At 42.6% G+C, this 18,186-nt stretch overlaps 1 protein-coding gene across 1 annotated transcript in view; it reads left to right on the plus strand.

The window, feature by feature from the left end:
* The window catches only part of HPS3 (HPS3 biogenesis of lysosomal organelles complex 2 subunit 1), a 472,707-nt gene that overhangs the window by 88,036 nt on the left and 366,485 nt on the right, over nt 1-18,186 (plus strand). The window contains exons 3-5 of the mRNA XM_085635071.1: nt 2,501-2,672; nt 7,260-7,345; nt 10,284-10,479. Of these exons, the coding sequence (XP_085491197.1) occupies nt 2,501-2,672; nt 7,260-7,345; nt 10,284-10,479 (454 nt within the window). The remainder of the gene's footprint in view (nt 1-2,500; nt 2,673-7,259; nt 7,346-10,283; nt 10,480-18,186) is intronic.

Below are 18,186 nucleotides of genomic sequence, written 5' to 3' on the forward strand. Positions count from 1 at the left end.
CGCACTATTCATGTTCCTTATTTAGGCAATGATCGTGGCCCAAGCAATAGAGATTGCGGTTACTGAAACTGATTGGGTGACCCATTTCATTAAAATCTATTCTAACTCTAATAAGGTACTGGCAGGGATGGCATTCCCCGACTTAGCTCTTGTACCTGCGGACCCACCTCACAGTCCTATTGACTTTACATTCACTTTGGATGAGGGTAATAGAGCCGTTTTGACCAGCCAGGGTGGTAAAGCACCAGGCCCGACGGTATACCCGTCAACTTATTCAAGGCAAATGCATCTCTTTGGGTCTCCATCTTGACACGAGTGCTGAGGGCAGGTTGCAGTTCCTATTTACAAGAAAGGTAACCGTTCAAACCCAGCTTGCTACCTCCCCATTTCTCTACTTGATTCTCTGGTGAAAGTGGCAGGTCGTATTCTCTTCAACAGACTAGAAGAATGGGCCGAAAACAAGGAGATTCTCTCCGACTTACAATATGGCTTTCGGAGTGGTCTAGGTACTATTGAACAGGGATTAAACCTCAACCTCTTATTAGGAAAGTACACCTTGATTAAGAGGGGACACGTTTAGCTGTTGTCGATATATGAAGCACCTTTGATTGTGTTTTACATTATTATAAATTGTGGGCTATCATGACAAAGCTTGGTGTGGACCCATCTATAATACAGTTTGTAAGGGAGTTGTACTTGGCGAGTAGGGCCAGGGTACGGTACGGTCTTAATGGAGAATGCACTTGCACCTTTAATATAGAAAGAGAAGTTAGACAAGGCTGTGTCCTCGCTCCCTTCCTGTTCACTTTATATATTAACAGCTTGTGTACTGTCCTAGCAGAAAATTGTAACGGTCTCACATAAATTAGCCTTTGCCCAATTCCTGCCTTTCTCTATGCGGATGATGCCGTATTCCTGACCCGGGCCACCTAGGTCTACAAAGGTTACTTAGCTGCTTCATTGACTATATGTAAAATCGAGGTCTATTAGTTACCTTGAGCAAAATCTATGTAATGAAATGTATAAAGAAACCAGCAAAATGTTGCGACCTCACGATCGGTGGCACTAAAATCAGTTTTCCTTCTTCATTTTCCTATCTGGGCATTTTGTTTGAGAAGCATGGTTCCTGGAAACAAGCAATTAATGCTAGGAAGCTATCTTTTATTAAAGCTACTACAGCACTGTTCGATTGTGCGACCAAACTTGTCAGGAAACCCATTGAACAAAATGCTATAAATCAAGTGTTTGTCAACAGTGCTGTATCGGGCGGGAGTTTGGGGCTTCAGCAATAGTCAACCACTACAGCTGCTGGAAAATTCCTTTTTTAGGAATCTTCTCTCTGTACCCAAGACTCCACTTTTATTTGCCACTCTGAACTTGGCCCCCCATTCCTATCTGACATAGCTACAATCGAGCCAATTCTGCTTTGGCACAATATTTGGATAACAACGACACAGCTCTAAATTGCAAAGCCGTCAGGGATTGTCTTAAACTGCCCTCGTGTGTTGAAATACCACGGCTGAATTATATTAAGAAAACAGTGTAGGGACATGGGACATCCAGAATACTTTGATCGCACAGACACATTAGCGTGAATTAGTAGTAAGGATCTGAAAAGGGACTGTTTATCCCTGCTTAAGGACGTAAGATTCACTTCTGAACTTCTTAAACCCAGTGTGATTAAAAATCAAACGATGTTGGTCACTTTCAATATGCAGCCATACTTACAATATGTGCATAATGCCAGTCACAGGTTTGTTTTAACTTGATTCAGATTAGACATTTTGCATCGTTTGGTAAGCTTCCTCTGTGTTAATGACTGGTCTGAGATTTAAACTAAATGTTCTTGTGATAACATCTAGAATAAGAGCACTTTGCATAGCATCTTTTTAAAAATTTTTTACAGGGATATGTGGAAGAGCTTTATAGTACCCATCCTGACAAAGTTAAAATTTAAACAACGTCGCCCGGCATATCTGTTTTTGCAAACTTTGCCCATGCTAACTATCTGCTGTGCAATGTAGTTACTTTTGGGCAGTAATTTCACTCAAGAAATCCTTGTTTTTTAAAAATGCTCTTGCCATCTTATGATTTTTATATTCATTGCACTATTTTCACTAGCAGACCGCAATGTCATTTTTGCTGGTTTAATATGTCTCAATTTATTTACGTATGTCTGATTTTATCTCATTGATGATATTGTATTATGGTTTGTATGTTTTCGTGGTTTTGTACACAAAAACATAGAATAAAGCTTATTTTGATTTGATTTGAATAGACTCGGACTTCTAGCATTAACATGATTAGCTGGAAAAAAAAGTCCGCATTTTCAGAGTTTCAGACTCAATGGTTTTTATATTCTAAAAACCTCTATAAAAATATTTTCAAATGTAAACTACAACAATCTCCAAATCTGTTGTCCTTTGTCAATGTATGTCATGACCATCTTATTGGTAGGAGATTTTACTGAATTGTAATCATTTTTTTCTGCCTTCTAAAGGTTCGGCATTGGTTTCACCTCCTTCCCCGAGTGACTTTGATGAATTTGTCATCTGCCAGAGGCCTATAGAGTTGATTGGCAAAGAAAGTAAATCTCGAGTATCAGTCACATTAGAATCAACAGGACTACCAGAAGAAGGTGGAGAATATCGAATTAATTACATCTTGTACAGGTGATGAACAGTGTTGGATTTCTAGTGGGTTGTCTTTTTTTTTATTGTGTATTCGGATTCTTAAAGGTTTAGCAAGTTTCTTTTTATGCCCTTGCTGGGCTACCCTCCTGTGCTGAGTCGTTTGGAGGGGGCACCAAGGATGTTGTCATGCTGTAGGGCCTATGTGAGCTGTCGGTGTTCACTAAGGAGTGACTCGGGAGACCCCTGTTTGTATGTAAGGTGGTATTTTTGTCCTCGGATGATGATGTTTCTGATTCTTCCCGCGTGTATGCCTTTCTGAGGTTTTGGGGGGAGGGGGTTTGGGGGAGGGATTCTGCTGGAGTTGGTTTACTGATGGCTCCTGGGTTGTCTGGTGGTTGGGGTGTTGGACAGGAGATGTGAGTTCCGAATGGGTTTGTTGTGGGCAGAGAAGGGGGTACACGGCTAAATGATTCAAGACTGTTCTTTTGTTTCCGACCCTTCCTCCTTTGCATCAGTCTTTGTTTTGCGCTGGGACGGCCTGCCATAAGAAGGTGAGCGGCCTCCCCGGTCAGACTGCCAGTATTTGGTATCTGAGTGTTAGTGGGAGCGTATGCCTCCAAGCATGTCGCCGTGTGTTCTGGGGCTCTGGAGTCGGGAGTACCCTCACTGGCTGTGTAATCTTTCTTAAGTTCATTTAGGGCATTGTTCATCATAGAAGGAAGACAAGACAGCTTATCCACAATCTGGCCACAGCTGCAAATGAGCTTTACCTCCAACTGTGCCCGCTTTATTAGTGAATTGATGTCCCCCAGCTTCTCATGGATGTTGGCGACGTAGAGAGCAGGGTGTTGAGTAGGGTCAGCTGAATATCCATCTTGTCAGAATGGTACTGAAAGATGCTGTTAGTCTGCGGCACAGATATTCTGCTTGAATTGGCCCTCTTCCTAGTGTCCGTTTCTGACCCTGCTCTGAGATCTTTGGCAGTGGCGGAGGGGCAAGCTTCCTTTGGTGAGTCCAGCAAGTAGGAGGTCAGCATTTCTGCCCACTCCTGGGTCCCAAATATGATTGAAACCCCTGCTCGTTGGCCTTGTGTTCCTGGACCTTGGGATCCTCTTGGACCTCTGGGTTTTCTCAGTGCCTGGGTGGTGGTGAGTCTGGGGCGCCTTTTTTTGATGGTAGGCCTAGACAGAGATTTGAAGCTGACTTTGGACTGATGTCTTGGTCAGTGGTGGCGCCCTGGGCGTGCTGTCGTCCCGAGTCAGTGCGGGTTGGTCTTCTGAGTTGCGTGTCAGGATCTAGCCTGAGTGGCCCAGTTTGTCGGCTCCGGTATCATCCCCTAGTTTCCAGTGATGTCTGGCCTCTTGGCTTAACTACATAAGCCATGTAGGCTGGGGGATAGCTTGTACTGGGGCTGCCCCTCCTTACAGGTGTTTCCAGATCGTTGTAGATCGTTATAAGTACCTTGTCTACCTTATTGCCTGCCCTTTGGGAATGTGAAGGCTGTAGGGGCTGGAGTGGTGGCTACAAGCTTTGGATTTCACTCCAGGATGAAACCATCGTAGAGCCTGCATCTTTCAGAAACGAAAATTTTGAGATTTTTAGTTGAAAGGAGCGAGGTGGCTTCTCTTGAAGTGGGTCGCCTACTCATCCGTACTCCAACTCAGTGTGTTCTGTGGTACTGAGTCAAATGTAACAAGGGGGACTGGTGATTACACTTGACCCCTTCCTTTTGCAGATTCCATCTTTTTTTGCTTTGCCCTTCACAAGCTGGTGGGGGAGGGGGGTGTCCCATTGTCTTCCCTGACCTCATGGGGATTGGGTTGGTGGCCCCCCTGAGGCGATAGACCCCTTGCTATGAGTCTCGAACTGATTTTGACCGCTTTTACTGTACCTTTGCTTTGGTGCTATTATGCCTTGCCTTGCCTTGGACTGGTTAACTAGAATGCTTGCCCTTTTGCTTGTGTGCCTTTGCTTTTCTTTTACTTTTTGTCAACTCTCAAATTAAGTATTTGCCAGTAGAGTTTGGATTTTTTTTTTAACAGTCATTACAGTCCTACAGGAGGCTCGCCCTCCTCTTGTTTCCAGTTGGATTCCCATAGTTATGTTCAAATCTGTCCCCAAACATTGGGCCAGTTGTCCCTGCCCCTCGTATTGTCATTAAATGATGTGATTCTCTCTACCTGACAGGACCATGTTCTCCACCAACCCTCAAAAACCTGAAAACTACAGACTATTGCTCTGTTGAATGTTGAGGTCATATCATATGTTTGTTTTTTCTTGAATAATTGTATACTTGGGTACTCTACATAATACCATCCTAGCACACCTAATACTAGGGGTGGGCGGAATTTGCGCAATCGCGTTACGCAAATCTCCGCGAAACGGTAAAATATCTCCGCGAACATGCAGAAATTCCGCGAACACGCGGAATTGCTTGTTCGCGATACTTTTTTCCTGTTCGCGATCGCTGTTTGCGTGCTCGGGGTGAAATATCTCGCGAACACGCATATTGAGAACGCGAACAAGCAAAAATTTCGCGAAGTTGCGGAACGCAGATTTTTGGGCAATTTCGCGTTCTCCGTGGAACGCAAAATTACCCAAATTCCGCAAATTCCGCGAACGGAACGGAATTTACCGCCCAGGCCTACCTAATACCAGGTTATCAAACGGAATTCCGTTCAAGTTGCTAGACAACAGAGAACACGCTTGCCCTTTCACTGTTGATGCATCAGTGAGGGTTTACACAAAAAAGCAAACAATGACAGCTTTATCGATAATAGGATAACTTGTGACAGCATAATAAGGGACTTCCTACAGTTGTCTTTCAAATCCCCTCCTATTTCATTTTACACCATAGACCGCAAGAAATACTTCTGTGTTGCTGGGATCTTTTCCCCAAATCTTGGCTCCTCATGTTTCCAGTCTCCTAATTTGCTAACACATTCCTGCTGAATTCCCATGTGGTGTGTTTTCTGCAATCCATTAGCACTTTCGAAAATTATGCTAATAATGGCAATTATTTCGAAGTTAATTTCATTGAAAACAATTTGTCATTTTTTGGTGTGCAAATAACAAGTTTGGACAATATATTTTTAATGGCTCAAATATTGAAAGGGCCTTTGACAACAGTAACTTTGGTTTGAGGCGAGAGGTGGTTGCAGGAGACACACAGGTCTACATTAAAATGCAAATAAGTCCCTTTAACATATGCCGTAAAGCACCTATGTTTGATACTTCCAGGTTTAAAAGTAGACCTATCTTTTATGTAGCTCATACAAAATATTTACCCACCCTGACATAATGGACTCACACGTCCCTCATAAAGAACAACACTTTTGCATGTAATCTACATTTAAGAAAATGCAGAAATACTACATGCCTGTATCTAAAAGAAGCTGAGTGGCGCCTGATCATGTCGTTCAGCAGTCTGTAGTCATGGGAAAGGTGAGGTATGCTATTCTTGGTGTCCTATGTGGCTTTGCTATATCCCTTGATGTGGAATGTATGAGCTGTGAGCATTCCATCCCTGGGAGTGTTTCTACTTCTGTATAGTTGAAGGGTCTTTCTAGATTGATCTGTAAGAAATGGAGCTTCTGGTTTGTGTTCGAAGAAGTCAGGATATGAATGTGTGTGGTATCTCGTGTTGATCAGCTATTTTTCATGGTGGGGAAGATTAAGTATAGTATTCTTGGCGTCCTGTGTGGCTGACCTGTTTGGTGATACTATATGCCTTGGGGAGCAATGGATGTGTGGTAAATTTTCAATCTCTGAGTGTGTTCCTACTTTAGTATGGTTGAAGTGTCTCAGTAGGCTGAGCTCCCAGTTTATGCATTTAATTGTCACAGGATAGGCAGGTGTGTAATATCTGGTGTTGTTCACCTGCCTAGATTCACAGATGGAAAGGTTAAATATAGTATCTTTAGTGTCTTCTGTGGCTGAGCTGTGTGGTTATACGCTCATTTGTTTGGAATAGATGGAATGGATGAGCATGGTGTCTGCTATTGTCCAACTACGTTTGTTGTTGTTCGGCTTTGTTGAAAAGGAGAGATGTGTCTCAGTAGAATAGCTTCGTTCAAAGGACCTGGGATTCATAGTGAGGTGTGATACCAGTACATGTAATCTGATGTAAACAAGTAAAGTAACATGGGTTGTACCTGTTTGCATGGACATTCTTCAGTGTAACAAAATGTTTATGCATGCGAAGAGCCCTTGTAATCTGCTGCAGTTGCGGACTCCCAGATTTGCTAGAATTATTTGTGAATCCCACAACGAGCATGCATTTCTGGCTTTCCATCCTGATGTTTGCAAATTGTTCTTTTGACATTTCTACCTGCGCAAAATGCTGATGAACCAGCCTGGCTGTTGAATAAATAACACTGGTTGTTTGACCCTCCAAAACCAGGAGGGTCTTTATAAGCCAAATCTGTAATGATGACTAATTTAATTTTTGTTCTAATGATCAATCTGTTGCTTTTTTTATTCAGTATTTTACTTAGAATAATTGTGTACTGATGAGCCTTCGAAAAGCTTTGAGCTGTACACATTTTTAAATTCCGTCTAAATTTTACATTATTGAGAATCTACTGAAAATAAGCATTTACTGATTGAAATATGTTATTTCTATAGGCACTTTGCACCTGACTTTTCTCAGGTGTGCTCCGTTGAAGACACGCGATTACATTCACTCCAGATGTTGCCTATGTACAGGACAGGTAAATGCAGAGACGTATAAACCTAAATTTTAATTGTTTTTATGTTAACACATACACATATCGTCTTTGCTCTTGACTGTGCCATTTGATTAGAACGAGGAAATATAACCACATAACTCATACAGTGAGTAAGCACGTGGGCACGTCCTTTGTATACAAAGATGTTCTGTTTAAATAGTGCCATTTATCTCAAAATATTCATACAGCCTGTTTACTTACAAGCAAATCAAATATTTTGCTAGCATTTTTCAACACTAAGAACTGGATGCCTCCAAAACTGCCCAGGAAACCGTTCGAGAAGTGTGTAATAATTAATTGTTGAGGCATAGAATTATTTTAGAATAGATGGACTCAGTGTGGCATCACCTGCATTCACCATAAAACAAAGGAATCAGAAGAAATATTGATTAGTGCTGCTCTTTAGAGCCAGCATTTTCATTCACCGGGCCATATTTCCTGTAGTAATCCAGGTACAATAGTGCTGTGACCCACTAGTTAGCAAGACGATTTGACTGCTGGATACTATCCTGTTGCACCGCTGTACCCTCATATGTAACACGGAATTCACTGGGTTGAGCATGAGTAGGGTGTAACCCTGGTTTCCTCTATTGTGCATTATAAAAGCCCCCTTGCGTGGGACTCATGCTCGCACCAGAGTAGATGGCAATAACCTGTCCAGAAATGGTCACACTTGTGGATGTGTCCATGTGTATAACTTGCTAAGGGGGCATAACTAACTAAAACACTCAAAGAGCTGCCACCCATATGGCAGGCCCAAGGAAGCCTTACTTATGCTTTGCGCCAAAAAGAATCATATATGCAAAGCCAGCACGGCACAGCTGGCTGACTATACTACTCACGGTTCACAAATGAGTATTCCAATGATATTGTACTCCCTGGCCATAGCGGCTCTCACTAACACTGTTCTCCTGGCATAGGCAGATGGAGTGACAGCCAGAAGTGTCTTCACCACCTCTGGGTAATAGTTCAGTAAAGAATGTAGTAGCAACCACATCATGTGGACATGTTTGAGCTCACTCCCTCTTGTGGCCCATTGATGTCCTCCAATGTGCTGTTACAGACTGAAATTGCTGTCTAGAATGGGCAGGTGTATGGTAATGGTTACGGGTGAGTGTCGATGAAATGGTCCTACTCCATCCACATATGTGAAGTTCATTCCTATAAGAGGTAAACCAATATTGTGTGAACTTCTGAGCAGTACTATACTTAATGAGAATTAAAAAAAAAAAAAAGGAAAATCTTAGGGGCACTCCACCATATTTAAGAAGTACACTCCAGTCCACCACTAGGGTCATATTCTCATATCAGTTGCGGAGAATAAAGAAGATTAGCAGATTTTTGAGTAGAGAAGCTCTGACCCTAGTCATTTTAGCCTTTGTAATCTCCCGACTGGACTATGCCAACTCACTGTATGTAGACATTCCTGCGTACCAACTGAGACACCTTCAATTCGTTCAGAACCAAGCTGCCAGGCTGATTTTCCACCAACCCAAGTGGTACCACGTTAGGCCACTTATGAAAAGCCTCCACTGGCTCCAAGTGGCCAAGTGTTGTGCCTTCAAGCTGGCATGCACTATTTTTAAAGCTCTCTATGGTAATAGTTCAGCTTTTATTTCAACTAGGCTTCCACGCTACATTCCTTCTCGAGACCTTAGGTCTTCCCACTTGAACCTGTTGGCAACCCCCCCCCCCCCCCCCCCCCCCCTTCAAACGTAAGAAACATGGTGGCTTACGGTTTGCAGTCTTGGCCCCACAATTTTGGAACTCCCTCCCTATGGAGATGAGGTATTTTGCTTCTCTTGCACAGTTTAGAAAACAGCTCAAGACCTGGCTGTTTTCCCAGGTATATGATAACTAAGCCATCCTCCTTTCCGCTGCCTCGCCATAACTCTAGCGCCATGAAACCGTCTGGTGTACGTGCGCTTCATAAGTGATTTTAATATAACATGGTGGTGCTTTTCTTCCTCCCGGCAACATTCTCAAAAAAACATAACGGATCCTCAGGTTAGTAGTTAGCAAGTCACATTGCTGTACCTCACAAAATATCTGATTAGTTTACCCCTGTGCCTCAAATATTTTCTAAATTTTGGGGCATCCCCAACTCGGTATAAGCTGTTAGTTTGGACTGCATAAGCCATTCAACATTATTTCACCCAGAAGCTACACACAAGTGCACTTGATTGCCTCAGTGCCTGACAGTAACCCACCAGTCCCATCTGGCAACTGCAAATGATTAAAGCTACTCTTGATTTCACCTCTTGCCTCAGTCTTCCACTACCATACCCTTTGTTTTTAGGTCACTCTTGCAAACAAAATATAACATGATTTTTTTATTTAAACCTCCACCCCAAAATCACTTTGTTTTTGCTTCATTTGTTATCTCCTTCACAAACTACACTTATGCTTCAATCCATGTGGGTTAAAAGGAGGAGTCTGGGATCGAAGGATGGATTTGCAGTTGGCCATGGATTTCAATAATGTTTTCACTTCATTTTACAAGAATAAATGTTTGCAGCATGCTCTTCGACTCCCTGGGTCGTCCAAATAAGCACTGGAGGCAAACGTTCTACCTAGAAGGATGTGTCTTACGCTTATTAAATATAGATCCAGTACCTTTCCCCATCCCAAACAGGCTGTCAAAATGCTGTTATTCACCTTATTTGTGAACACAGCAGTGAGAAGCAAAGCTTGTTGTCCACTGCTGTGACATGCTCAATTCCGGAGCCTGCCTCCTTCAGTCCATGTTTGTGTATAAAATATCACAGTTTAAGAAGCCTGCTCGCAGAAGTGGGCAGAATTGGGGTTCTTGTTCCTCAATATCCTTCTCACAGCTCCTCTGAAGCTACGGCCGCCATTTTCTTATTTCAATTTGAAAAAATGGTTCGCTCCTAAGTAAAAAGGTATGTCTTTTCAACAGGTTGTTCTTTAACAGAAAATGGGAAAACACCACCTCCGAAAAAAGAGCTGCTGAGTCTCTTTTGTTTTTTCTCCATGCCACACATTGGCTATCTTTACACAATCAGGACGCAGCCTGAGTTGATTTCCACCTACCAGTATCCAGAGCGGTCCCAGCAGGCCGTTCTTACTCCACAGTTCCTGCACGTGATTACAAGGTAAGCTGCACTCTTTATCATTTGCATATCTGCTGCCTAATACATGTAATCTGTGACACACCGATCAGCCATTCTTGGCTTTCTGCAACCACACTTTGCATTCTGGGACTTGTAGTTTGCTAGTTTAATCATCTGAAGTCCAGCATGGCGAGTTCTGTTAACCTCAAACTGTGTGTGTCACACAGGGTAACTTGGCAGCTATACTTTTAATTGCCTAGTTTGGAATGTTCTAATTAACATTCCTGAAGCCAGCCACTGTCACAAGTTTCCTCAAGTCAATGTCTTCTTTGTTGAGCAGAGCAAATTCCTCGCAAACATGTGACTGCCTCTCTCTCTTCCATTTCCACTGTCCCCCGGCAGGGTCAGAATTATATTTGCTTTTATATTTGCTTGTCATCTAATTCGATTACTTATTGAAACAGTCCCTTAGTGGGTTAAGAGATCCAGAGCAGACGTCTGTGATCTAATTATTGGGTACTTAGGAGGATTTATACATTTAATTCTGATATCTGAAACCTTTGTAGTTCACTGAAGTAAATAGACACAGTGGTTATAAAGTTACATTCGAGATGTACTTGGTGGCTGTTTAGACTGGTTTGTTGACATTAGTATTTGTATAGAGCACATCATAGTGTGACCTCGTAAGGCCTCAGCCTCATCCAGCGTATGCAGGCTGGAGCCTGAATGTATGGTTGAGATATGTGCGGAATTAATGTCTTACATGGGAAGCGTTGGGTGTCATGAGTGAGGGTCAGAGTTGTGGTCTGTTGACCGTTTGGCCAGACTGGCGTGCAGAGAGATAACCGACACGCCCAATTTACATGGAAGACGCAAGATTTTTGCATACACCATACATGGCGACACTTTGCAGAAAAAAATGACACTATTTAGCTTAAAACCTACTTGACTTCGATATAAATCAATGGGAAAACTAATCCCTCCCATTTTTTTCTGAATCCTGCCGCTTAGATGTTCTGAAATTTTGGCATGCATGGTTAAGCGAACTGATTACACATACAACTATATTCGAAAGTTTAGAGTTTACGGTGTGATTCATATCTCTGTGAGGCATGTTAAATATATATTTTTGGTCTTTTGAATTCACCACCCAGTGTAATATGAACACTCGGGGGAATTTTCGCCATCTCATAATCTACATTTATTTCAGATAATTTAATCATTTGACACGCCATTGTTTTCACCAATGTCATTAGTTAAACCATAAAACATTCTTAGTTAAAATTGTACTTTTTATTTTAATACTACGTTTTGATGCATACAATGTTTATAAAACTTGGACTGTTTCAGCCCCCCCAAAAATACTGTATGGCTCACATTGGTCTCCAGAAATATCCGTGCATGGCATGAAAAGAGCTATCCTTAGCAATGCTAATGAAAAAACAAGCCTTTGGAAAGCCAGTAGGTCTCGCCTTTAGGACCTATTGACTTTAGCAATGGTTTTTTGTAATGTTGCTAAACATACACAAGGCAATCCAGTATTCCTCCGGGGAACAGGGTAAATCAGCCACAGCTAACAATGTTCCTGGAGGACTTATTCATACATTTCTTTTCGGTTGGCCATAGGATCCATAGGATACATACAGCATGTCCTTTTCCAGGCAAACATATGCTTCACCAATTATGTTGGCACACTTTTTTTTCTTTTTATTTATCGGTCCGAGATGGAATCAGTAAGGAAAAAAAATGTTGCACAAGCATTTTATTTTTCCAAAAGCCAGTGGGAGAGGCAACACTGAGGGAATAGTTGTGGGAAAACAACATGGAGAGTAGAATGAGGGGGACACGGGTGAGGGCAATGTGGAGGGAGAGAAAAGCACACAGGTGAGAAACAGCACTGTGAAGGGTGGAGGAAGAAGCACACAGGCAAACGAGTGCAAAAGGGGGAACGGAGGAGAAGTATGGCGAGAGAGAACAACATGAGCATGGGTGGGGGTGAGAAGCACATGAGAGATAGCTGGAAAAGACATGCATCCTTGTGGTGTGCACAGGCAAAAAAAAAAGTAGTTGTCGAAATTTGAGCAGTGGAAGGACGCAGGTAATGCTCTGGAGGGGGGGGGACAGACACAAGATAGACATGGCACATGTCGACACACAGAAACTGTCCTTAATCCAACCCATCCATCCCAATGCATCTAGAAGTACAAGACACACCCCCAGAGACATTGATGCAAATAACTTGACGAGAGTACCCATCTCTCATGACCAGAAACCCACTTTGACCAAGGACCAGCTAAAATGTATCCTATTAAATTGTAGATCAGCGTCACGTTATGCTGCTGATATAGATGACCTCATTATAACCAATAAACCTGACCTTATCATCTTGACGGATACCTGGCTAAACGAATCATCCTCACCCATCTTAGACATTTTAGTTCCCCCAAATTATTACATTACAAGACTTGACAGACCTGATAAGCTAGGGGGTGGTATTGCCTGCATTCATAGGAACAACCTCTCAGTGAACCGCTCCAATTCTCCGGTATTCTCTTCCTGTGAATACCTCTGCCTAGACATCTCGAGGAATAACAAACCAATATGTTCACTCTACTCTTTCTACCATCCTCCTGGTAACAACCTCCTCTTCATCGAACACATTATGGATATTCTAGCCACAAATGTCGGTCAACACACTTCCTAGGGGACTTCAACCTCCACTGGAACTATCCAAATGACCCAGAGGTCAACAGCCTCAAAGCTTTCCTGTCCGACCTCAAGCTGTCCCAAATTTGTGATAGTCCCACCCACGATAAGGGCTCAACCCTTGATCTAGTGATCGCCAAGGAAGACTCTATTCAGCTTGATTCGATTCTTCCTTGCGACTGGTCCGACCATCACATAATCACTTTCCATATCAAGGAAGTAGTTAAATTACTCTCTATCCAACCTAAGAGAACGAAAATCTGGAGAAGGAACCTAGATAACATCAACCCTACCGCACTCGCAACCGCTAGCCACATCCTCGCACCCCCACTGGATGGACTAGATGATGTACAGGACTTGACCAACCACTACATCAATTCTATGAACAGGGTACTCGACAACCTGGCACCCCTACAATTGAAAAGAGTCACCACAAAGGCTTCAAACCCCTGGTACGATGGTAGGCTAAATGAGAGCCATTGAAAGACAATGGAGATCCGCTCCATCCGCTGCCCACCTCAAACTACTAAGAAGCACCAGAAACTCCTATTACAGAAAGATCAGACGTTCAAAAGCTGACTTCATCTGTAAACAATTAGACCAAGCTGAGAATCGCCCAAAAAAACTATTCGAAATAATCAAGGCTCAATCTAAGGATATCTCCCACTCCCCCCAAGTCAACCCAGAAACACTCCCCAATTTTGAAGAGCTTGCCGCCTTTTTCACAACAAAGACTGAAAAGTTAACGACAGACCTACTTAAGGACCTATTATCCCACACCCACCCACGCACTATCACCACGATGACCACACTAATGATCCCACTTTACTGTCCTACAAAGCTCGACCTCCAGAACAACGCCTCCTGGACCACCTTCAACCTCTACAGTGAAGAAACTATTGTCAACACGCTCATGGCGTTGAATCCCTCCAATCATTTTACGGATCCTCTCCCAGCAACCCACTTAAAGACCTTCATGCTACAGCTAATGCCCCTATGGACCAGGATTATAAACACCTCTCTTTTGCAAGGAACCATCCCGGACATCCTTAAAACGGGTCAGGTATCCCCCATCCTAAATAAAGTATCAGCTGACCCGTCAGACCTGAATAACTATCGCCCAATATCCAACATTTCGACACTGGCCAAATTACTCGAAAAATGTGTCCACATGCAGCTCAGTAACCACATTGACTATTTCAACCTGCTAGATCAATTCCAATCTGGCTTTCGATCTGGGCATAGTACCGAATCATCCATGACCCACATTATAGATGACGCTCTACAAATACTGGACCAAAATAAAGCCTGTTTGGTAATCCTACTGGACTTATCCTCAGCCTTCGACACAGTCAAACACAGCTACCTCCTAGACCTCCTGAAACACAGAATGGGTTTATCTGGAACAGTGTTAAACTGGTTCACTTCCTTCCTCCAAGACAGAACGCAAAGATTCAAGATCAACCAATCTTTATCTAACCCCACCCCAGTCACCTTGGGAGTACCCCAGGGATCTTCCCTCTCCCCAACACTCTTCAATCTATTTATGGAACCACTCACTGAGCTTCTCAACTCCTCAAATATCCAATATCACATGTACGCTGACGACACTCAACTCTACATGAAGGTCAACTCTCTTGATGATATCAAGTCCCTTAACTCTACGCTCCAAAAAGCACAGTGCTGGTTGGCAAGCAACCATCTAAAACTTAACACACTAAAAACTGAGTTCCTCCTTATCGCTCCCCCCAATCAAACAGTCATGATCCGCGAGTGGATGCAGCACCTAACTGCACTCGATGGTCAACCTCTCATCATTGATTTTGCGAAATCCCTTGGTATAACTCTGGATAGTAAACTAAACATGCAGAAACACATCAGCGCGGCAACTAGAGGAGCCAATTTACTAGAGGAGCCAATTTTCAGATGAACACCCTGAGAAAATTGAAGCCATTCATACCCGCGAATGACTTCAAACAGGCTGTTCAAACCCTAGTAATTCCCAGAGTGGACTATGGGAGTATCGCTCTCTGTGGCCTTCCCAGATCCACAACCGCCCCGCTAAGAGCCTCAATCAACACAGCCGCAAGACTCCTCACAGGCTCCACAAGAAACTGCCACATCTCCCCTGACTTTCTTCCCCTCAACTGGTTACCTTTTGAGGCCAGAATCCATTTAAAAATCGCCTGTATGACACATAAGGCATTACACCAAAAAAAAACGAAATACCTTACGGAGAAACTAGTGCTGTCGGGTGGTAGCAGAACCACTAGGAGCTCTGATAATCTTCTACTTAAACCACAACGTTTCTTCAAGAAAAAAACTTACAATCGTACCTTCTCAGGAATGGCCCCTAGGTTTTGGAACGTCTTGCCACCAGAAACAAGACTGAATCCATCCGCTGCCTTCTTCAAAAAAGAAGTGAAGGCGATTTTCTTGTCCAGATTCACCTGAACTTTCTTATACACTCTTGTTGATATATGCTAGTAGCTAACAGTTCCCAGGATTGTATTCGCATAATTTATCGTACTTGTATGTATCTGACAATCTCATGCATATGCCCTGTAAAGCGCTCTGATACCCGCAAGAGTCTTGTTCGCGCTATACAAAACAGTTAGAATAAAAAATTAAAAAATGGCAAGCCATCGAATTAGCAGGAAGCAAAAGAGCGTGAACAGAATGCCAACCAATGGTAAGCAATAGTCTGGATTTAAGCCCATTGTAAAATGTGGTATGTTGATAGTTGGTCTTTTGCTACTAGACAGCTATGCAGTCTGGTAGACTCGACCTAAAGAAAACTGTTGTTTCTTAGAACCACGATAAAAGTTAGCTAAAAAGTTCGAGCCAGGGCAACCTGTGGAAGAAATATGTCTGTAGAGCTCAACATCAGCTACAATCCACCCTTTTTTTTAGATTTCATCTGGAATTAAATGCATAAATATAATTAAAAATTAGAAATGGCTACTTGCAAATTTCCTGGCAAGATGAAAATTGCTGTGGTGATGGGTGATGTTTTAAAGTAACATATTATTTGATGTCATCCACTGTTCTTTTCCTTTTTGTTTTTTTTCTAAAGCTTTTATTTGTGTGGAGTAAAATAAAGGTTTTGTTTGTCTAAAATGCACAATATTTGTTTAGCTGTGTTCCGCAAGAAAGTCAGTACTATTAGAAAAAACATTACTATAGTTCAGTTTCGGTTGAACTAGTCTTTACAGAAATTGATGGAAATGCACTACAGCCCACCCAACGAGGCTATTCTTAATCATAGGCACATTTTCTTCCATCCCTATTCGAACTGGATAGCCTGTTCCTTAAACTGGAACAGTATCAGCTGGGCACATCGACGATCCCGCTCCAAGCAGAGTGGCGCACAGCAAACCAGACCCGATCTTTCAGAACTGTTGGGACTGATTCTTGACCCTAAGGTGCACACCAGCTGCATATCACTACAGTCAGACATACACTCAGAGGGAAGAGATTGTAAATAAAGCATGGCTGTCTTATGTCTAACATTAATATCCTTTAAAAGTGGGAGTAGAATAGTTTTTCTAAGACTACAATAAAATTTACAAAATAACATTAAATGCAGAGTAGACTGTTTAGAAAGATCATCACACAGACTTAGGCCAAGAATCGTTGGAAGCCTAACTGGGTCTAGAAAGGCCACCAATAAGTGCAAGGTGCACAATATCAGCCTGGTTAACAAGGCCCCCTGGTAGATTTTGCATACCTATATAAGATATGGATCCATGACAGATGCTGAATTTAAAAGACTGTACAGACATACCTCTCAGTGCAGTCTCTGCTGTTCCTAATCGAGCTCTGAAGCGATCTTTGAGAGTCTGTCTAAAGGCAGAAGAGAGGAGCTCTGGGCTGCTGTAAAAGTCGGGAAAACCCATAGTATTACTCATATTCTTTATATACAATAGCCATGGGATGCTAGTAGCTCTATCTAACTTCAAGCAGTCCCTGTCCACATGGCGACTAAAATTGGTCTCTGGCTTTGTCCAGATTGACAGCCACGGTCGATGTGGTCAAATTCTGAAAAGATCTGTAACATACTCGAGGCCAAGTTCTTCATGGCTTATATGGTGGCTGTGCCATGAGGGACCCCCCACAGCCTTTTCGGGCACCTATTTTCAACTCTCTGGATGGCCATAATATCTTTAATTCCCCGAAACTCCTGATCCACAAGTTGCCACAGATAGACATTTGTTTTTCTAAACTGTCACGAACTGCTTAATGGGCTTTGAGACTAAATTGTTCTTAAACTTGAAGAAACCATCCACAGTGTGGTCAAACTTCGTTGCAGTGAGTGTGCCATGTTGGTTCCTTGTACCATGATCGTCAAAAAAAAATGCCCAAATAGGTAAAAGATGGAACAGATACAATGATGCTGGTATTAATGAAAAAGGTATTTCCCTTGTTTGACCTTGGCCTATAGATCCTAATGTGAGTTTCAGAGTGATTTGTAGTTAACTCCAACCCATTCACAAAATTCACAAAGCTACCTAGGAGCTTCTGTTAACCAAGTTTCGTCCTGGCTATTAAGACAGCGACATCCGCATAGAGTGATACAGGAACCAAACGGGTACTTAAATGCGGCACATCTGCATTTAGATTAAACAGGTGATGTTCTAGACTGCTAATTGTAATTGCATTTATATAACACTTACTACCCCTGACAAGGCGTTAAAGAGCTTTTCAGCGAGTAGCACTTACTCCTGAACCCAAAAAGGATTAGTGGTGAATTGGTATGGGGCGAAATGAAATTAGTTTTAGTGGTGGACATGTGAGTTTGTTGTTTGGACTGAAAAAGCATATTAGAGGGATAGAAAAGGGAAGGGTTTGCATTTATATAGTTTTCGCTACCCCTTATGAGGTATTGAAGTGCTTTTTGGCGGGTAGCACGCTACTCCGGAACTCAAACAGGATTAGTGGGGAATTAGTATCGGGGAAATATGAAATTGATTTGAGCGGTGGACAATGAGTCTGTTAGTTGGATTGAGAAGGATAGTGGAGGGATCGAAGAGGGAAGGGTCT

This window comes from Triturus cristatus, chromosome 11 (genome assembly GCF_964204655.1).
Source record: "Triturus cristatus chromosome 11, aTriCri1.1, whole genome shotgun sequence".
Classification (NCBI taxonomy): domain Eukaryota; kingdom Metazoa; phylum Chordata; class Amphibia; order Caudata; family Salamandridae; genus Triturus; species Triturus cristatus.